This window comes from Cyprinus carpio, chromosome B24 (assembly GCF_018340385.1).
Source record: "Cyprinus carpio isolate SPL01 chromosome B24, ASM1834038v1, whole genome shotgun sequence".
Lineage (NCBI taxonomy): Eukaryota > Metazoa > Chordata > Actinopteri > Cypriniformes > Cyprinidae > Cyprinus > Cyprinus carpio.
In genome coordinates, this window is record NC_056620.1 from 16,850,306 (window position 1) to 16,869,499 (window position 19,194).

General features: G+C 33.6%; 3 protein-coding genes and 1 long non-coding RNA gene across 7 annotated transcripts; 1 reads left to right on the forward strand and 3 right to left on the reverse strand.

The window, feature by feature from the left end:
• Positions 1–1,816: 1,816 nt before the first annotated feature.
• LOC122142207 (eotaxin-like) lies at positions 1,817–2,759 on the reverse strand. Its single transcript, XM_042751961.1, has 4 exons — positions 2,612–2,759; positions 2,410–2,527; positions 2,230–2,304; positions 1,817–2,061 (listed from the first exon to the last, which is right to left on the reverse strand). The coding sequence occupies exons 1-4, from the start codon at positions 2,685–2,687 to the stop codon at positions 2,019–2,021; spliced, it is 312 nt and encodes a 103-aa protein (XP_042607895.1). The 5' UTR covers positions 2,688–2,759; the 3' UTR covers positions 1,817–2,018.
• A 4,322-nt stretch (positions 2,760–7,081) lies between these two features.
• On the reverse strand, positions 7,082–9,122 carry LOC109049581 (fractalkine-like). Its single transcript, XM_019067229.2, has 5 exons — positions 9,015–9,122; positions 8,795–8,920; positions 7,651–7,777; positions 7,498–7,565; positions 7,082–7,412 (listed from the first exon to the last, which is right to left on the reverse strand). Exons 2-5 carry the CDS (start codon positions 8,883–8,885, stop codon positions 7,390–7,392), a joined length of 309 nt encoding a protein of 102 aa, XP_018922774.1. The 5' UTR covers positions 8,886–8,920; positions 9,015–9,122; the 3' UTR covers positions 7,082–7,389.
• A 1,085-nt stretch (positions 9,123–10,207) lies between these two features.
• LOC109049580 (eotaxin-like) lies at positions 10,208–18,234 on the reverse strand. 3 transcript variants are annotated; one of them, XM_019067226.2, is made up of 4 exons: positions 17,872–18,234; positions 17,667–17,784; positions 17,491–17,565; positions 10,208–10,749 (listed from the first exon to the last, which is right to left on the reverse strand). In XM_019067226.2, the coding sequence occupies exons 1-4, from the start codon at positions 17,945–17,947 to the stop codon at positions 10,623–10,625; spliced, it is 396 nt and encodes a 131-aa protein (XP_018922771.2). In that variant the 5' UTR covers positions 17,948–18,234; the 3' UTR covers positions 10,208–10,622. The 3 variants fall into 3 exon arrangements, 1 of the variants encoding a protein (XP_018922771.2); XR_006158437.1 differs by lacking the exons at positions 10,208–10,749; positions 17,667–17,784; positions 17,872–18,234 and adding an exon at positions 16,780–17,365 and having other exon boundaries at positions 17,491–17,632; XR_006158436.1 differs by lacking the exons at positions 10,208–10,749; positions 17,667–17,784; positions 17,872–18,234 and adding an exon at positions 16,780–17,368 and having other exon boundaries at positions 17,491–17,632.
• Positions 13,181–14,212, forward strand: LOC109049582. Of its 2 annotated transcripts, XR_006158438.1 has the most exons (4): positions 13,181–13,332; positions 13,431–13,541; positions 13,628–13,681; positions 13,898–14,212. It is a non-coding gene; the product is annotated as an uncharacterized LOC109049582 (long non-coding RNA). The 2 variants fall into 2 exon arrangements; XR_006158439.1 differs by lacking the exon at positions 13,431–13,541.
• Positions 18,235–19,194: the final 960 nt, after the last annotated feature.

Here is a 19,194-nt window from a genome sequence, read left to right on the forward strand (position 1 = left end):
AACCTACAATCAGATCTGAGATTTTCTCAACGGCAATCGGGTGAAAGGGACAAATTTAGCCGTCTAGCCCCATAGACTCCCATTCATTTTGCACTCATGGCGATCGCCCCCAGTGGAACTCTGGTGGAACTGCAACCAAAATTCGGTACAATAGGACTTAAAGGGTTAGTTCAGCCAAAAATGAAAATTATGTCATTAATGACTCACCCTCATGTCGTTCCAAACCTGTAAGACCTCCGTTCATCTTCGGAACACAGTTTAAGATATTTTAGATTTAGTACGAGAGATTTCTGATCCTCCATTGAAAATGTATGTACGGTATACTGTCCACCTCCAGAAAGGTAATAAAAACATCATCAAAGTAGTCCATGTGACATCAGAGGGTCCGTTAGAATTTATTGAAGCATCGAAAATACATTTTGCTCCAAAAATAACAAAAATTACGACTTTATTCATCATTGTCTTCTCTTCCGGGTCTTCTCACATTATGTATTGTTTTTAATATCATTCTGTGGAAGTGTGACATTGTGAGAGGTAGGGTATCACCAAAGAGTGGGTTGCATCACAAATCAAGTCCAGGCCGAGGTCAAGCTACAAGTGTCTTTTTTTAAATCATCAACTCTAAAAGCCAAAAGTTAGAACAGAGTAAAACACTTATCCAGCTTCTCTCCACACACACCAACAAAAGACAATCAAAGTTCCTTTGTTCCCAGATCATCACTACCTTTTTTCCTTCACTCCCAACAGCTGTGTCTCCCCCGCTGAGGAACATGGTAACTGTAGTTCGGGACCAGGTGGCCATCTTGGTTTGTCGTCCCCATGCTGCAGCCATCTAGATGGCACATACCTTCCCTCTAGACACACCTTCTCATGATGCCACAGAAGAAATTAGGGTGGTGAAAATGGAATAAAATGGAATAAAATAATACTATTCATATTTTTTATGAATTTTCATATTTGAATATTTAAAGAGCCAAGAGTATTACAGTAAAATATAAACTGTAAAAGAAAAAAAAAATCTATATAGAAAATTCCTTCATATTAACACAGTACACTGGACGCTATTTTTTACAGACTTTGCCTTTATATGACGGAGAAAAAATTAAATCTGTTGAATAAAAATTAACCCCATGGACATCAAAAATGCAAGTTCAAGGAATGTCTAAGTCCAACTATTATATCTTTGATATAATGTGGCTTTGATGATATTTTGGTATTGACGTGAATTAAGCGGAGAAGTCAAACATACATGAATAGGTGAAAAAAAGACGAGAAAAGACTCTCATAATGTACCAACTTATTCATGCTTTTAAACATTTGATTATGGATGATGGAATATACATACTGTAATCAGTAGTACAATGTACAATGCATAGCAATAAATAGTACATAACCTGCAACCAGCCATGAAGAAAAGAATAAAGATGCTAAAGAGAAAAGATGTCTTAAAGTCTGAAGAAGGACCTCTTGCACACATTCAGAAACATCAACCACAAGAAAAACCAGTAGATCTGAGTCTGATCAGAGTTTATTTGTTGTTCCAGATTGCAGCTGTTCATTGGATTCATGAAATGACAAAAAATTCCAGGTTTGTTTTCACACACATCAGTCTAAAATTCACTCAGACTTGTGTCAGCCTTCTTGACACATGAGTTATTGACACAAGTCCATTACTAGTACATTACGTGAAATATATTTCAGTGTGAAATATAATATATACTAATATTTTATTTAAACCACTTTTGTAACAGTTTCACTATAATTCAGTTTCTGATTTTATTTAAAACATTTTTGTATCAGTTTGAATATAATTCAGTTTCTGCAAATATTATATATATTCAATTGAAATATGCGTAAATTACAAACATGTTCCAAATACAACAGAAAAAATGTAATTTTTCTCATATTTAAAATTTAAAAATAATTTTGAAACTTGTAACTTCTTAGAGATGTGTTCTCATTACTTTTAGACATGATTCATAATAAGCTGACAGTTGTGAAGATCCTCCCACACGAGCTCAGTTACTAATAGATGATGTTGGTGTTGGCGTGGTGTTTTTGCTGTAAAAACAACAAACAAAACAAAACAAAACAAAACCAAGATAAGTTAATAATAGAAAATGAAAGTAAACTAGTATTAATGCTAAGAATATTAATATAAGAATTGTGCTTTTAATGTTGTTATTTTTATGTTTATTTGTTTGGTTATATTAGTTGGGTTTAACTTACAAAAAGTGTTTAACTTTCTCCTTCACCCATCGTTGTCTAGGATCTCTGCAGAACCTTCCCCGTTTAGTCTTAAAGCTGTCAAAGAGAATGAAAACATTGAAAACACAGAAATATAACATCAGATGCTGTTAATCTCTAACCAATGACATGTTTTCTTTAGAAAGGAACTGTGATTCTTACATGACGGCCTTCACACATGGAAGACTTTGACGTTGCAACCTGAAACTGATGATGGGATCGGTCACCTCTGTTGTGGAGACTTTTGTGCAGCATGGTTTCCTCACTTTTTGATCTTCAGCTACAGTAAGGCAAAAGAACTGGGTAAACCTCAATATTTAAGTCTCTCGACTTAAATAATATATGAACAGTTAAAGCTCTTCACCTGTTGTAGTCCAGATCACAGATGTAATGATCACTGCAACAGCTAAACTCCTCATGAGGATCCTGCGTGTCTCCATTGTCACAGTCGATCTTCAACTCTCACTTCTTGAGTCAGAGAGAATATATTCAAGACTCTTACTAGCTCGCCCTAAATAGTCAATAAAGCAGAACTGCATGGGCTGCATCCTGTCCATTGTCTACTGTCCGTTGTATTTTTGTAAATGATTTCATCATTTTTCTGTTTTATTACTATATCTGGCTTTCCATATAATTTAGATTGGGAATGAGCTCATTTGTAATAGTAGGTGTAAATGTCAAGTGCTAAATTAATATATGTAAATGTAGATGGGGGATTCTCTGTTTGATGGGGGATTCTTCTTGCATGATATTTAATTTCTAACCTAGCTGTCAGTCATTTAATTGATATAAATTTAGTGTATGCTGAAAAAGCATTTTATTTTTAATATGCCAATAGGACAATTCAGCATATCAAGAGAGTGTTTTTTTTTTTTTTCAAATATATTATATCTTGTAAGGCTGGTCAGTTGTCAAATGAAGCAAAATAGAAAAGAGCTGACTGAGGTTTGTTGGGGAGTTTTGCTAGCTGGTGGGATGGCATGTAGGTCAAGTTTTTCGATTTCACAATATTGCCACACTAAGATGCTCATACTGTCAGATTCTTTTGAAATGCAAGACACTGTTTCAGTTTGTCATCATGATGGTATCCTTTACTGACAGACTGAAACACAGTCATTGGAACGCATCCACGACTGGAAGGCTGATTTTTAAAAAATCAGTGCATAAAAACTAAAGGAATATACTAAAATATGTGCAACACTTTACAATAAGGTCTCATTTGCTGAAGGTACACTATGTAACTTTTTTGTTCAAAATTAACAAAATTTAAATAATGAGTCTATACATCATCAATCCTTCTTCCAGAATGTGTTTTATTCCTACCCTGGTTCATTACGGTAAGTCTATTGAAAGTGTTTATATTTTATATCTAGCAGGATGATTTTCGCATGAAATTGCGTACATACATTGCTCAACCATATGTTTCTTGTCATATCTTTAAATAGAGAAAAGTTGGTCTGGCACCCAGGGTAGTGATTAAAGATCACCCTAACTTTCAGGGTAGTGATAAGAGACATCAGACGCGCTTGCATGCAGTTTTGAATGATTGTTCAGAATATAAAAAGAATGGAGGAAATAGTTTTGGATGGAAATATGAACAGTGGGTCAAGGATTGTTGTCTGGAGAATGAAGTAATATGTCCTTACATGCCATTAAATGGTATGCCAGTATGGAATATTCCTAAACCTATTGTTGAAATGATTCAGGATTCATTTTTGGAGGCCCAGGAAAAAGCTGAAGAAGGATATAATAATAGTTACGAAATGTGTTTCTTTTATAGAGATTTATACAGATGTATCTAAAGATCCAATCAATCAAGTAGGCATAGGAGTGTACAGTCCAAGATTTAAGACAAAATAAGTTTAAGATTAAGTGAGAAACTGTCTGTATACATAACAGAATTAAATGCTATAATAGTAGGACTGCAACGGGATGCACAGATTAAGCCAAATAGGATTGTAGTTTGCTTAGATTCCTCATCAACTCTCAAAGTATGATGTCCACAAAAACTGATAAAGAAAACCTGCTAGTAGAAATTATACACTGTAGTACAGATTGAAAGCAGAGGACATAATATAGAATACTTTTATTGGGTACTGGCATATATCATGTTAATAGGGAATAAAACATGATAAGTTAGCAAAAGAAGCAAATATTGGTGGATATTAATGTACCTCTGTGAAGGAATGAAATAAAATCAGTGATTAACAAGAAAATATTAAGACTATTGCAACAAAGTTGGGAAAATATCGGCACAGGTTGGTGGTATTATAACACTGTAAAATCAGCAGGGAAAAAGAACAGTTTTATGGAAGACAGAAAGGAAGAAGTAATGATTTCTAGATTAAAGCTGGGATGTACAGGACTAAATTCAACACTTGCATTAATGGGAAAACATGAAAATGGAATGTGAGATGAATGTGAAGTTAGAGCATGTGCTTTTAAATGTGGTAAATATGATGATCAGCGTAATAGTCTTTTAATAGTCCATTTTTTATAGCAATATAAAGAATTTTTTTTTTTTTTTTTTTTACCTTTTGGGAAAGGGTTTGAGAGATAATCAGATCTATATAGCAGTTTTAACCATTTTAGAGTTTACAGGATTAGATCACAGGATTTAGATATAGTGTCTGAAGACCATGATGCTTCTGCACATCTCAGAGGTTGAGGAGCCCAGTGTGGAAGCTGAAGCAACCTTTCCTTTCCTTTCCTTTCCTTTCCTTTCCTTTCCTTTCCTTTCCTTTCCTTTCCTTTCCTTTCCTTTCCTTTCCTTTCCGGTCCGGTCCGGTCCGGTCCAGTCCAGTCCAGTCCAGTCATGGTTTTATCTCTTAAGTCTAGTAGTGATTTTTATGAGCAATAGGATTTTTTTAAGTTATGAGAGAGAACCACATTCATCTACACAGTCATGCAGAGCTGAAACACAACTAAAACAATGTTCTTCTGCAAAATGCATGCAGTTTTGTTTCTCAACCAAAGATTGCAAAAAGTTATGTGACGTGCACCTTTAGCTTAAGTTAACCATGGCTCTTAGGTTTCTTTTTAGGAGCCCCGCCTTCTGATCAATAACAGAAATGAACAATCCCATTATGCGGTAATATTTGATTCCTTAAACTGATTTCCAGGGGCTGATATTAACCTTTTCTCTATTTTTTAAAAACTTTTTTTTCCTATTTTTAAATTAAAAAATCTATAAAAATTGAATAATAGGATAATCAGGAAGAATAAGTTGCCAATCAGATGAAATCAGTATTAATAAATATTGAATCTTTGCACTACAAAATAAACTAAAATCACCAGTAGGTGCGACAAGGCCCTGCCTTAGTCATTGAATCATTCATTCAATTAATCTGTTCAAATGGCTGATTAATTCAGAAATGAAGCTGGTGACTGTCTTAAAAGAATAGTTCAATGTTAATTTATTCACCCTCAGACCATTCAAGAAGGTGACTTTTTTTTCTTGAGTAAAACAGTTAAGATTTTTAGCTGAAACCATAGTCCTTGGTGATTCATAAAATGCAAGTTGGCAACTGCCCGTTTTTAAGAATAATAAAAAGCATATCAATAAAATTAATACCCATGGCTCCGGACAATATATGGAAGTCTTATGAAGTGAAACAGCTGGTTTGTTCAAGAAACTGAACGTTATTTACACCTTTATTGCCTGTAATCCATAGCCTAGGACCATGGTTTCATCTAAAATCTAACTGTACTCTACTGAAGAAAAAACCTACATCTTGGATGACATGTGAGTGAGTAAATTTAATAGCAAATTTTTAGTCATTGAATCATTGACTCACTTGATTTATTCGGAAATGCAGATTAATTTATCAATGAAAACAACATGTTTACTTGGAGATGTACAGCAACTTTGTTTGGAACTATGTTTGTTGACAAAACAGAGCAAAATCAGACATATTTATTGTTCCTAAAAAGCACATATCATATTTTTGTCCCACTCATTGCTCTGGTCATCATTATGTTCATCACTGAAATTTTGAGACTGATCCCGTATTTATACGTGGATGCCACTTCTGAAACTTTGCAGCATGTAAGTCACCACTGGTTCTCTTAGCAGCATAAAAAACTAAATATTTATTCAAATTTTGAATAGCGCCGACACTGGGTATTTTTTCACAGTTGTGTGCAGTTGCAAATGCAGGGTCATTCAGGGAACCCACTGAGTAACATATTCTCAAAGAGTAACACAACAAAAACACACTTAAAAACAAAAACAAAAAACAAACAACAAAACAAACAAAACAAATAAACAAACAAAAAAACAGCACACTAACTCGGTTTTTTTTCTTTATAAATAATACCAGGTGATTAGCATCTGATACCACCACTTTATTATGGTGCTGCCAGGGTAGGCTATTTTTTTCAAGCTAATTTTGAGAAACTGTGTAATGTTAGTAAGTTTTTTAGAAATACTTGTAGTTGTTTTTGAACGTCTTGTTTGTGGGTGGGCTGTTATTTTGTTCATGTTTAATTCTTTTTATGAGTTCCATAAAATGTATAATTTGTTTAGTTGTAGTCAACTAATCAGGGGTGACCCTTTATTTGACTGATAATGCATTATGACCTACTCTGTGCATTAGGTGCTATCCCACTAGATGGCGAACATGCCATTACTGTAACACAATGTAGTTAGTAGGTAGAGGACTATTTCACCAACTATCAATAACTTCCATTCAGTTACAGGTGGATTAAATCACTGAAGCCTCAAAAAGGCTCACAAGCAACATTATATTACCACTATAATATCCCACGCAAGAGAAAAAGTCATACATATTGGGAATGACATGAGGATGAGTAAATGATGACAGAATTTCCCTTTTTGTGTGAACTATTACTTTAATGATTCGTCTTAAATATGATTAAATACAGTCCAAAAGTCTGGATGTTTGTGTGAAAAGAAGCACAGTTTGAATGGTTATTTTTCAAAAATTGCATTTTAATTAAACATTAAAGCAGATTAGATAAACAAAGCAATTAAACATCTCTGAACATTCACATAAGCTAAAGAAGATGTAATAGTATTTTTTTTTTTTTTTTGCTTAAATAAACATGCATAATATATATTTTCTTTTTAATAGATAGATTTATTAATATATAGATATATTTGCAGCATCATCCATTTGCTCAGTCCACTATCTTCTGAAGACCTGGAGGAAAGATTATCATGTTATGAGTTTTTTAATCAGTATATTAGCATCATAATAACATGTCATATTAATATTAGAGTTGTACCTTTCAGACGGTTTTTAATCCAGGGCGCCTTTGGATCAGAGCAGTACTTTTCCTTCTCTGTGTAGAATCTGCAGGAGATAAATATGAAATGAAATGAACACAATATCATGCATATTAACTTCTGTGAAACAACACTGTGTAGAGAGAGCTTACATTATAGCATCCACACATGGACTCAGAGCATTCTGATGCTTGTATCCAATCAGTTTAATTGTAGCAGGTATTCTTCCTTTTGACACCTCTTTACAGCAGCTCACTCCAACACGAGTGGGACGACGATCTGAAAGAGAGATTGAAATTGAAATCTCCACTGTATTTATATTGTGTGCGTACTGTATATGTGTGAAAATGAGATGATCGTGATCTTGATAAGGGCTCCATCAAAGAAAACAAAACTGTGCTACAGCTAAATCCAATATATAGTAATGGATTCACCCTCATTAAAAGGAACGTCCACACAAATTGGAAATTCTGTCATCATTTACTTACCTTCATGTCTTTCCAAGCCTGTATGCATTTATTCATTTATTATATAAGATATTGAAGAATTTTGGTAGCTAAGCAGTTTTGGTTCCTCTTGACTTCTATAATATTTTTGGTCCATACAATGGAAGTTATTGGGAAATGAAACTGTTTAGCTACCAAAATTCTTTAAAATATCTTCTTTTGTCTTCCACAGAAGAAATAAAGTCATACAGTTTATTGGGAATGACATGAGAATGAGTGAATGATAACCAAATTTGCATTTTTGGGTAGATTAGGCCTTGAAACATCAATACTAGTCTGAAAACATGTTGGTGTGAATTAAATGAATCCAAAATCCAAAAAAAAAAAAAAAAAAAAAAAAACAGAAAGTAATTAAAATAATAATAATAATAAAAATAAAAATGTTTTATAGAAGTTAATTTAAATTATTATAATATTAAGTTGGGTTTGTGTTATGTAAATAAAAATAGAGTATTCATCATCAGAGCTAACTTCCAGCAGAGCTGCATGATGTTGGTGTAAAATATTCAGATAACCACAAGAAGAAAATGTTTGCAGGCTAGCTTCTGTTTTGAAGATGCTACTGTATCTAGACTAGGTCTTTTTATATGGTATTTTTCAAGACAGGATATTTACTTCCTTTGCATCTCTAACCAGTAAGAGGTAGCCTGCAGACCCCATGTGACAAAAGTCAAATTCATGATCACAGCAGTATTATATCCTAAGGTTTCTCATTATCAGGAGCACATGAAGAGATAGTTACACTGACTTTGTTATTGAAAAATCGTGCGCTGCATGTTTAGTTACTTACAGTTGCCTTGTGCACCAGTGAAACATCCCATGAGGGCGATCAGAACGGCAATGGTGATTAATCTAGAAGTCCAGGCCATGGCTCTTGGCATCCAGATCAAAGGTAATTTGGTGTTGGTCAGTTAGTCTGTGTTGATTATGTGGGCGAGTTATTATGTGGAGGTCTTTTAAGAGATACAGTGCAGTAGCAGTCAGATGGAAATAATGCGTCATAAACTTACCACCACTCTTTTGAAAGCATTGCATCAAGTTATCATCGAAGCATTCACACCTCTTACCCACAATACAGTCAGTTTTACCCAGCAGCATAATTTATGAGAAACTAATACACCCCCCCCCACCAAAAAAATGCAAAACAGACCACAATACATGAAATGAGTTTAACTGAAAAAGTTGAAGTGCTGAGTTTCTGATTTGGATGTAATTGGATGTTCTTTACCTTAATAAAAAAAATAATAACCAAAACAGCTTTCATATTTACATTTTAACTGGGTGTTTCTTCAGCTACGAGCACTTTTGATTGTGTGGATTTGTTTTTTGTTTTTTTCCTGAAAAACTTTTCAACCACATTCTTATTTTCACATTTCTCATTATGTATTGTGTTTAATATCATTCTTTTACCATCTTAATTCTCAAATTATGATGGTAAAAATGTAATTTTTAATCAGTTTTGGAATAAATTGGCCAGCTGCTTTGTCTTTTTTAAGTTTAGTTACAGTCCAGGATATTACCATAAAATATATACTCTAAGAAAAAAAAATAACATACTGGTAATTTGAATGTTTTCTTTAACCCTAAAACACAACACACTGCACTGCGTCATTCAAAATGTGGGGAAAACACCTGTGAAAATTCAATATGGAATATTTCCTCATATTAACACTGTACATTGAACCTTATTTCATTTAATGTACACATAATAGACATTTGAAGAAGAATAATTAAAAAATGAGCACATAATTAAGCATTTACGAACAGTTTTAATATCACCTTCATACACTGTAAGGGAAATAAATAAAAAAGGGTAATTTGTTGAATAAAAATCAACCCCTGGGACATAAAAGTGCCTGGAATTGAAGGAAAGTTCAACTATTGTGTTTTAATCTATTTAATCTAATGTGGGTTTTGATGATTTTTTGGTATTGACATTAATTAAATGAATATATGGAAAAAAGAAAAATCCAAAAGGTCAGCACTCAAGTTTATACTGTACCAACTTACTCATTCTACAGTATGTAACATTTGTTTATGGAGGAAATGTACAAAATCAATAGCACAAATAACAAAAAATAGTGCATAAGCCAGCAACCAGCCACAAAGAAAATTATAAAAATGCTAAAGAGAAAAGATGTCTTCATGTTTAAGGAAGGACCTCTTGCACAAATTTGAAAACATCAACCACAAGCAAAACCAGTACATGCTGATCAGAGTTTATTTGTAGTTTCAGATTGCAGTTGTTCATTTGCATCATCAAATAAAAAAATAAAAAAAAAAGATTCCAGCTTTGTTCTCAGCCTTTTCGACACATGAATTAATGACACAAGTCCATTACTAGTACATTGAGTGAAATATATTTCAATGTGAAACATAAAATATAACATTTAAACCACAATTGTTACAAAACAGTTTCACTCACTATAATTCAGTTTCTGAATAGATTAAGAACTGGCACTGTCAAATTATCCTACATGTATTTGACAACATATAATATTTTAAATACTCAATTTAAATGTGCATAATTTACAAAAAAGTTCCAAAATACTACAGAAAAATCTCTTAAACTTTATAGCTAGTTATTTATTTATTTATTTTTATGTGTTCTAATTAGCTTATATTAAGACATTCGTGACTGATGAGCTGTCAGTTGCTTGTGTAGCTCCTCCCACATGAGTTTGATGACTAATAGATGATGTTGGGGGTGGTGTGGAAGTCAGGCGTTTGTTTCTTTGAGCTCTGCTGTAAAAACAAATGTGAATACAAGATGTTAAATACACTTACACTTTAAAAGCCTTTTATGTTGTTACTAATTTGTTATATATTACCACTTGTTAGGTTAACTTACAAAAAATGTTTAACTCTCCCACCCCGTTTTTGGGTATCAAAACTCTCCCCGTTTAGTATTAAAGCTGTCAAAGTGAATGAAAACATTGAAAACAAAGAAATGTAACATCAGATTCTGTGGATGTCTAATCATGACATGTTTTCTTTAGAAATGAACTGTGATTCTTACATGACGGCCTTCACACATGGAAGACTTTCATGTTGCAACCTGATATTGAGGATGGGATCGGTCACATCGGCTGTGGAGACTTTAGTACAGCATGAGTACACCACTCCAGGACCTGTAGCATTACCTGAAATAAGGCAAAAGAACTGGGTAAACCTCAATATTCTGCATTGTTCCATCAGATAGAATAATGAATGAACAGTTAAAGCTCTTCACCTGTTGTAGTCCAGATCACAGATGCAATGACCACCGCAACAGCCAAACTCCTCATGAGGATCCTGCGTGTCTCCATTGTCACAGTAGATCTTCAGTGCTCACTTCTTGTGTCAGAGAGAATATATTCAAGACTCTTACTAGCTTGCCTTAAATAGTCAATAAAGCGGAACTTAAACTGCATGGGCTGCATCCTGTCCGTTGCGGTAAAGTTTAACTTTTTGTGGATGGTTTGATTTTTGTTCTTTTGCATCTGAGTTTATGTGTTTCCATGTAGATTATATTGGGAGTGAACTCATTTGTCACAGTAGGTGTAAATGTCATGTGCTCAATTAATATATGTAAATGTAGATGGGGGAATCTCTATTAGAAAAAAATTCTTACATGATATTTAATTTCTAACCTTGCTGTCAGTTATTTAATTGATATGAATTCAGTGTATGCTAAAAAAAAGCTTTATTTTTAATACGCCAATGTAACAAATCAGTGTACCAATAGTGTTTTTTATTTATTTTATTTTTTAAATTCAGTAATTTAAATATATTTTATCTTGTAAAGTTGACCAGTTGTCAAATGAAGCAAAATAGGAAGGAAGAGCTGACATTCTACAGTTACTTCACCTAAGAGGTTTGTTGGGGAGTTTTGCTAGCTGGTAGAATGGCATGGGTCAAGTTTTTCCATTTCACAATATTGTCACACTCAGCTGCTCCATACTGTCAAATTCTTCTGAAATTCAAGACACTGTTTCAGTTTGTCATCATGACGGCATCCTTTTATTGGAACACAACTACTTATATATTTCAAAAATGGATATATAAAAACTAAATAATTATATTAAAATGTATAATAGCATGAATGGGATATAGACAGAACAAAAAGAACCCAAAAAGAAGGTTGTTATTATTTACCCAAAAAAGGTTTTTAAAAAAGTCTCAGCATTCTGTTTTTTTTTTTCATTCCTCAAAATATCTTCTTTTTGTGTTCCACAGATTAGCAAACCAGGGGGACTACAAACATGAAATTGTCCAGCCATAATGGAAAGGAGTATAAATATGAGGTAATACAAAAGCCAAATTCCCTTAATCATCCATCAGTATGAGTAAAACCAGAGAATATAGTTCAGGGGCCATATGTATAAAGCCGCTCAGAGTAAAAATGTACTCAAGTGTGTAAAAACTCTAAGAATGATGCAATTTTACACTTATTCCTAATCTTAAGAATAAGAGTGATTCATAAAGGGACCTAATTGTCTCAGCTCATAAATTATTTAAAGAGGTGGTTTATTTCCTTATTTTATGAAGCCCCTCCCTCAGAAATAGGCAGTGGGCTCTGATTGGTTAGCTAGCCCAGTGTATTGTGATTGGCTAAACCGCCTCTAGTGTACGTCTAAACGTCCCACCCCTCACCTCAGCGGCATGTGCTCCGGTTGTATTGTAAACAATGGTGTCGTTAATAATATCGCTTATCAGTTTATCCAGCTGCAGACCCGCAGCACCAGCAGTTTCAGAACTGCAGCCACAGAAAGGAAGTGAGGGGCGGAGTAATTGACAACGAGAGAGCACAGTGAGTAGTCTGTAATGTTTTTGCTATCATATGTTTAATAATTATCATATATATTACGTTGAGCATTTATCTGCTAAAGTACTTAATGTGTGCTTGCCTTTATTATCTTATACTGAAGCTTGAATTTGTTGTCATACTTTATAGTATATAAGTTTTTTCTGTGGATGTTTCGATTAATTATCGGATGCATGCTGTAACTGGGCCTTGCGGTAACGTTTTGAAGATTTTTTTAATTCATAAAAATAAATAGTTTGCTTTCATTTCCTCTGCTATTTGCATTGTTTGTGTGCTAATATTACCATTATAGTTTAGTTATTTTAATCCCATTTGTCATCGTTATGATTGTTGTGTGTTTGTTTGTGTCTTTTATATATTGTGGTGATAAAGATTCAGAGAGGGGACACATTACCTGAGCTGCAGCAGTGCAACAAGTGTTACAGGAATTTTCTGCTTGACCAGCATGTTTAAACCAGCCAAACTGGTCAAATTAAAAAGTCATCTTCAAATCCACTTCAGCAAGGCAGTTGTCTGTGGAGGTATGAATATCTTGTTTGTTTAATATATGTACTCACAATATATTATTGCATAATAGTTTACCTGTGTACTTATTTATTTATTTATTTATTTATTTTAGGCTATAGTAAACATTTTCCCAACCGATTATTGGTGTGATTATATTCTATATTCTATAATATTATATAATTTTATGGTGGACTCTTTTTCTGGAGAACTTTTCTGGAGATAGGTACTGCACATTTCCTCTAGCCCACCATTATATTTGCACCCCCTTCTGACCAATTTTAAATTAACTAAGATACATGTATATTACAGTGCAGTAACCCTACAAGAGGCCCTTCCAAGTGGATAACAGGTTACGCTTGTGAGGTATGTCCCAAATCTATCTTATCTATCTATCTATCTATCTATCTATCTATCTATCTATCTATCTATCTGTCTGTCTGTCTGTCCATTTTATATATATATGTATATATATATATTATATATATATATATATATATATATATATATATATATATATGCACACACACATTAATAAGAAATAATAAAGTTACATTTTCCTTTTTTTATTCTGTAATGAAGGAGATCCCAGTACTCTGACAGAAGTTGTGAAATGACTCCATTACAAATGACATCTGCTCAGGGGGCCAGTGGAAGAGCCTCGTTTCCTTAGAATGGAGGAAGAGGACAAGGAAAAGGCCCTCAACAATCTCCTGGAACAATCAGAACTTCCAGAGTGCCCTTCATATTTCATCTTGTGTTCAGGGGAGTTATTTTTGTAGGATTGTCATGACAAAATGGGCCTAAGAGTAAATTGTTCATTTGATACATTTTAATTTGTATTTATGCAAGATTGTCATGACACAATGTGCCCAAGAGTGAATTGTTCATTTTGTAATTTTTAGGATTGTCATGACAAAATCTTAATAGTGATTGTTCAATGATAAACTTCAGTTTAATAATTGTGTACATTTTGATTGTAACTTTTAAAAATGATGCTGCTTTTGTGTGTGTGTGTGTGTGTGTGTGTGTGTGTGTGTGTTTTATTGAAATGTTTTAGTTTTCATATAGAAAAATGTATGATGCACGTGTTCTTGACTTTGGAGTAAACATTTATTTTGAATCTTGTGATTAAAGTATATTTTATATAAAATGCCTAGAAGTTTCAAATATTATTTTTAATATCACAAACAGGAAATAACTTGCATAATACAATAAAAGGAATAACTGTATAGGCCTACAACTAAATTACACAAGATTGATGTTTATAAAATGCTTAATATATCATAAAATGCATACATACATAAAGTATGACGTATCGTGTGTAATAAAAGCAAATTACCCCTTAAAAACCTTAAGATGGCGCTACTCTGTTAAGAACGTAAGCTCCGCCCCTCACTTCCGGTTCTGTGGCTACAGTTCTGTGACTGCGGTTCTGTGGGTCTGCAGCTGTATACATTTGGCTTGAGCCCAATTGAGAAGCAGAGGATATTACTGAAGAGGATCATGCAGAACCTCTGCAAGCACGGCTTTTAATGGTAGGCCTATGTTTTATGTTTGTTGTTGTCTCATATTTTTAGATACGCTGTTATTTGTAAATGCTACTGCTTATGTTAGCTTTTAATATACGTTTTTATCCTGATTAAAGCTTTAATACAGTACGGAAACTGGATGTGTGTCCATGTTTAACGCTTCATTGTGAAAATAAGTGTATAATTGTAACAGTTCATTGCTGGAGCTGAGCTGAATGAGAGAGAGAGAGATGCAGAGTGTGTGCAGAGCAGGGGGACGTGTGGAACAGTATTAAGAACCGCTGCTTTAGAACATTGATTTTGAAACTTGTGAATCCATTAGAATCATTAGAAGACAGAATCGCAATGGCCTCGTTTGTGATATCACGAACCCAGGAAGTAACTTGTTGTAGTCCATATCAGCCATTTTTGTAGGCATTAAACTGCCAGAATTTTAAAAGACGATATCTCCGTTTGCATTGAACTTTCAGATTCGTAACTTTGCAGATATCGTTTATGCTCAAACAGCAACATTACACACTAACTAACATTAAAAAAGTGAAATCGCAATGAACCACGCCTTTAAGAGAACTGGAGAGGTATCAAGGTCAAAGGAGGCCATACAAATATATAAGACTAGTTGATTAGTTGTTTCAGTTTGTAATTTTCACAATAAATGACTAAACAGTTTTTAGTTTAAAAAAAGTTTTTGACAGATTCCTAAAAATATTTGTTTTCTTTATTATGACGGTTGGTGTAATAAATGTATATATATATATGTGTGTGTGTGTGTGTGTGTGAAAGAGAAAGAATGATTAGAGTAAAACAGAAAAAAGACCCTATTTAAAAGTGCTCTTTTTTTTTCTTGAACAACCAATTCGTTTTCAAAAGAATGTATCATACATAGCAACGGGTTCAGCCCCGTCTCCTCACTAAGATGGAAGTTTTTGTCTTTTCCTCACTCAGAGTTGCTCTCAGATTGGTCCTGTATCACTCTTAAGCTAAGGTTCTTAGTTAAAAATTGTTAAACTAAATTATGAGCTCTCTGAGAGGATTCTTAGAAGCTTTAAGAATACAGGCCCTGATGTGCAGCAAAAGATTGTTGAGCTTCACTAAATAGAAAATGGCATTGGAAGTATTGAAAATTCCCATTTCCACCATCACGGCAATAATTTAGAAGTTCCAATCAACTAAAGATGTTACAAATCTGCCTGGAAGAAGATGTGTGTGTCTGTAAAATCCTAATGCACAGTCAAGAGGAGAGTTTGAGTGGCCAAAGACTCTCCAAGGATCACAGCTGGAGAATTGCAGAGATTAGTTGAGTTTTTCAGTCAAAAAGCCTCAATCAATCAATCAATAAAAATCATCACATCAAAATCACCGCATGTTATTTGGGAAAATCCTCTGCTGTCATCTAAAAACAATCTCCAGTATTTTTAGTTTTTTAAACACGACTAGAACTTTAAATGGGACTGGCTTCTCTGATCAGATGAAACACAAGGGTAAAAAAGTACCCCATGCCCACAGTTATATACTACTGAATCATTAATGTTGTGTGTATTTTTCTGCCAGAGGTCCTGGACATCTTCAGATACATATATCATGGATTCTGTCAAATTCCAACAGATAAAAAATCTAAATCTGACTGACTCTGCAAGATTCTGAATATATGAAAAAAAAGTTGAATATGGAAAAAAATCCAAAAGGTCAGCACTTATACTGTACCAACTTACTCATTCTACAGTACGTAACATTTGTTTTTGGGGGAAATGTACAAAATCAATAGCACAAATAACCAAGAACAGTTCATAGCCAGCAACCAGCCACAAAAATAAAGAACTTATAATGTAAAAATTTTTTGGGATATAAAAAAAAAATTGAGAAAAGATGTCTTCATGTTTGAGGAAGGACCTCTTGCACATATTTGGAAACATCAACCGCAAGCAAAACCAGTACATGCTGATCAGAGTTTATTTGTAGTTTCAGATTGAAATTTCTTTGCAGTTACATTTGCATCATCAAAAAAATACAAATAAAAAATCCAGCTTTGTTCTCATTCAAATCAGTCTAAAATTCACTCAGACTTGTGTCAGCCTTCTCGACACATGAGTTAATGACACAAGTCCATTACTAGTACAATGAGTGAAATATATTTCAATGTGAAACATAACAAATATTATTTAAACCACAATTGTTAAAAAAACAGTTTCACTGTAATTCAGTTTCTGAATAGATTAAGAACTGTCACTGTCAAATTGTCCTACATGTATTTGACAACATATAATATTTTAAATACTCAATTTAAATGTGCATAATTTACTAAAAAGTTCCAAAACACTACAGCAAAATCTCTTAAACTTTATAGCTAGTTTTAAAAGGCCTAACTACTCATTATTATGTGTTCTCATTAGTAGCTTATTTTTAGACATTCGTGACTGATGAGCTGTCAGTTGCTTGTGTAGCTCCTCCCACACGAGTTTGGTCACTAATAGATGATGTTGGGGGTGGTGTGGAAGTCAGGGTTTCGTTTCTTTGAGCTCTGCTGTTAAAAAAAAAATGTGAATACAAGAATACTTTATTAAATGCATCACAGTACACTTTAAAAGCCTTTTATGTTGTTACTAATTCTGTTATATTCTACCATACTTGTTAGGTTTAACTTACAAAAACTGTTTAACTTTCTTCTCCACCCATTGTTGTTTGGGATCAATGCAGAACTCTCCCCGTTTAGTATTAAAGCTGTCAAAGAGAATGAAAACATTGAAAACACAGAAATGTAACATCAGATGCTGTTGAAAGCTTTCTTTAGAGATTCTTTAGAAAAGAACTGTGATTCTTACATGACAGCCTTCACACATGGAAGACTTTTACGTTGCAACCTGATATTGAGGATGGGATCGGTCACATTGGCTGTGGAGACTTTAGTGCAGCATGAGTACACCACTTGAGTATCTGCAGCTAGTAAGGCAAAAGAACTGGGTAAACCTCAATATTCTGCATTGTTCCATCAGATAGAATAATGAATGAATATTTAAAGCTCTTCACCTGTTGTAGTCCAGATCACAGATGCAATGACCACCGCAACAGCCAAACTCCTCATGAGGATCCTGCGTGTCTCCATTGTCACAGTAGATCTTCAGCGCTCACTTCTTGAGTCAGAGAGAATATATTCAAGACTCTTACTAGCTCGTCTTAAATAGTCAATAAAGCGGAACTTAAACTGCATGGGCTGCATCCTGTCCATTGCGGCCGCATTTATTTTTGTGGATGATTTCATCTTTGTTCTTTTGCATCACCGTATCTGGATTTCCATGTAGATTATATTGGGAGTGAACTCATTTGTCACAGTAGGTGTAAATGTCATGTGCTCAATTAATATATGTAAACGTAGATGGGGGAATCTCTGTTTAAAAAAAATCTTACATGATATTTAATTTTTAACCTTGCTGTCAGTCATTTAATTGATATGAATTCAGTGTGTGCTGAAAAAAAGCTTCATTTTTAATATGCCAATAGAACAAATCAGTGTACCAATAGTGTTTCTTCTTCTTTAAAAAAAAAAAAAAATAGGAAGGAATAGCAGACATTCTACAGTTACTTCACCTAAGAGGTTTGTTGGGGAGTTTTGCTAACTGGTAGGATGGCATGGGTCAAGTTTTTCCATTTCACAATATTGTCACACTCCATACTGTCAAATTCTTCTGAAATTCAAGACACTGTTTCAGTTTGTCATCATGACGGCATCCTTTACTGACAGATTGGAACACATTCATGACTGGAAAACTATTATATTTCGAAAATGAATATATGAAAAACTAAATAATTACATTAAAATGTATAATAAAATGAATGGGATATAGACAGAACAAAAAGAACCCCAAAAAGAAGAATATGTTATTATTTACCCAAAAAAGGTTTTTTTTTAAAAAGTGTCAGCATTCTCAGTATTTATTTTTTTCATTCCTCAAAATATCTCCTTTTTTGGTTCCACAGATTAGCAAACCAGGGGGACTACAAACATGAAATTGTCCAGCCATAATCCTTCCTGTTTCACAGGAGTATAAATACAGGTGCTGGTCATATAATTAGAATATAATCAAAAAGTTGATTTATTTTTTTAATTCCATTCAAAAAGTGAAACTTGTATATTATATTTATTCATTACAGATGGACTGATATATTCCAAATGTTTATTTCTTTTAATTTTGATGTTTATAACTGACAACTAAGGAAAATCTCAAATTCAGTATATTAGAAAATTAGAATATTGTGAAAAGGTTCAATATTGAAGACACCTGGTGCCACACTCTAATCAGTTAATTAACTCAAAACACCTGCAACGCCTTTAAATGCTCTCTCAGTCTAATT

Bases quoted from the DNA above. Each gene is read 5' to 3' on its own strand.
- LOC109049580 (XM_019067226.2), bottom strand. From the start codon at position 17,947: ATGGAGACACGCAGGATCCTCATGAGGAGTTTGGCTGTTGCGGTGGTC. The intron at 17,785-17,871 runs GTGAAGAGCTTT...TTGCCTTACTAG, and splicing joins TGTGATCTGGACTACAACAG to CTGCAGATACTCAAGTGGTG. The intron at 10,750-17,490 runs GTAAGTTAAACC...TTGTTTTTACAG, and splicing joins AAGAAAGTTAAACAGTTTTT to CAGAGCTCAAAGAAACAAAC.
- LOC109049581 (XM_019067229.2), bottom strand. From the start codon at position 8,885: ATGCCAAGAGCCATGGCCTGGACTTCTAGATTAATCACCATTGCCGTT. The intron at 7,778-8,794 runs GTAAGTAACTAA...TCTCTCTTTCAG, and splicing joins CACTGGTGCACAAGGCAACT to ATCGTCGTCCCACTCGTGTT. The intron at 7,566-7,650 runs GTAAGCTCTCTC...TATCTCCTGCAG, and splicing joins CCATGTGTGGATGCTATAAT to ATTCTACACAGAGAAGGAAA.
- LOC122142207 (XM_042751961.1), bottom strand. From the start codon at position 2,687: ATGGAGACACGCAGGATCCTCATGAGGAGTTTAGCTGTTGCAGTGATC. The intron at 2,528-2,611 runs GTGAAGAGCTTT...GCCTTACTGTAG, and splicing joins TGTGATCTGGACTACAACAG to CTGAAGATCAAAAAGTGAGG. The intron at 2,305-2,409 runs GTAAGAATCACA...TCTCTTTGACAG, and splicing joins CCATGTGTGAAGGCCGTCAT to CTTTAAGACTAAACGGGGAA.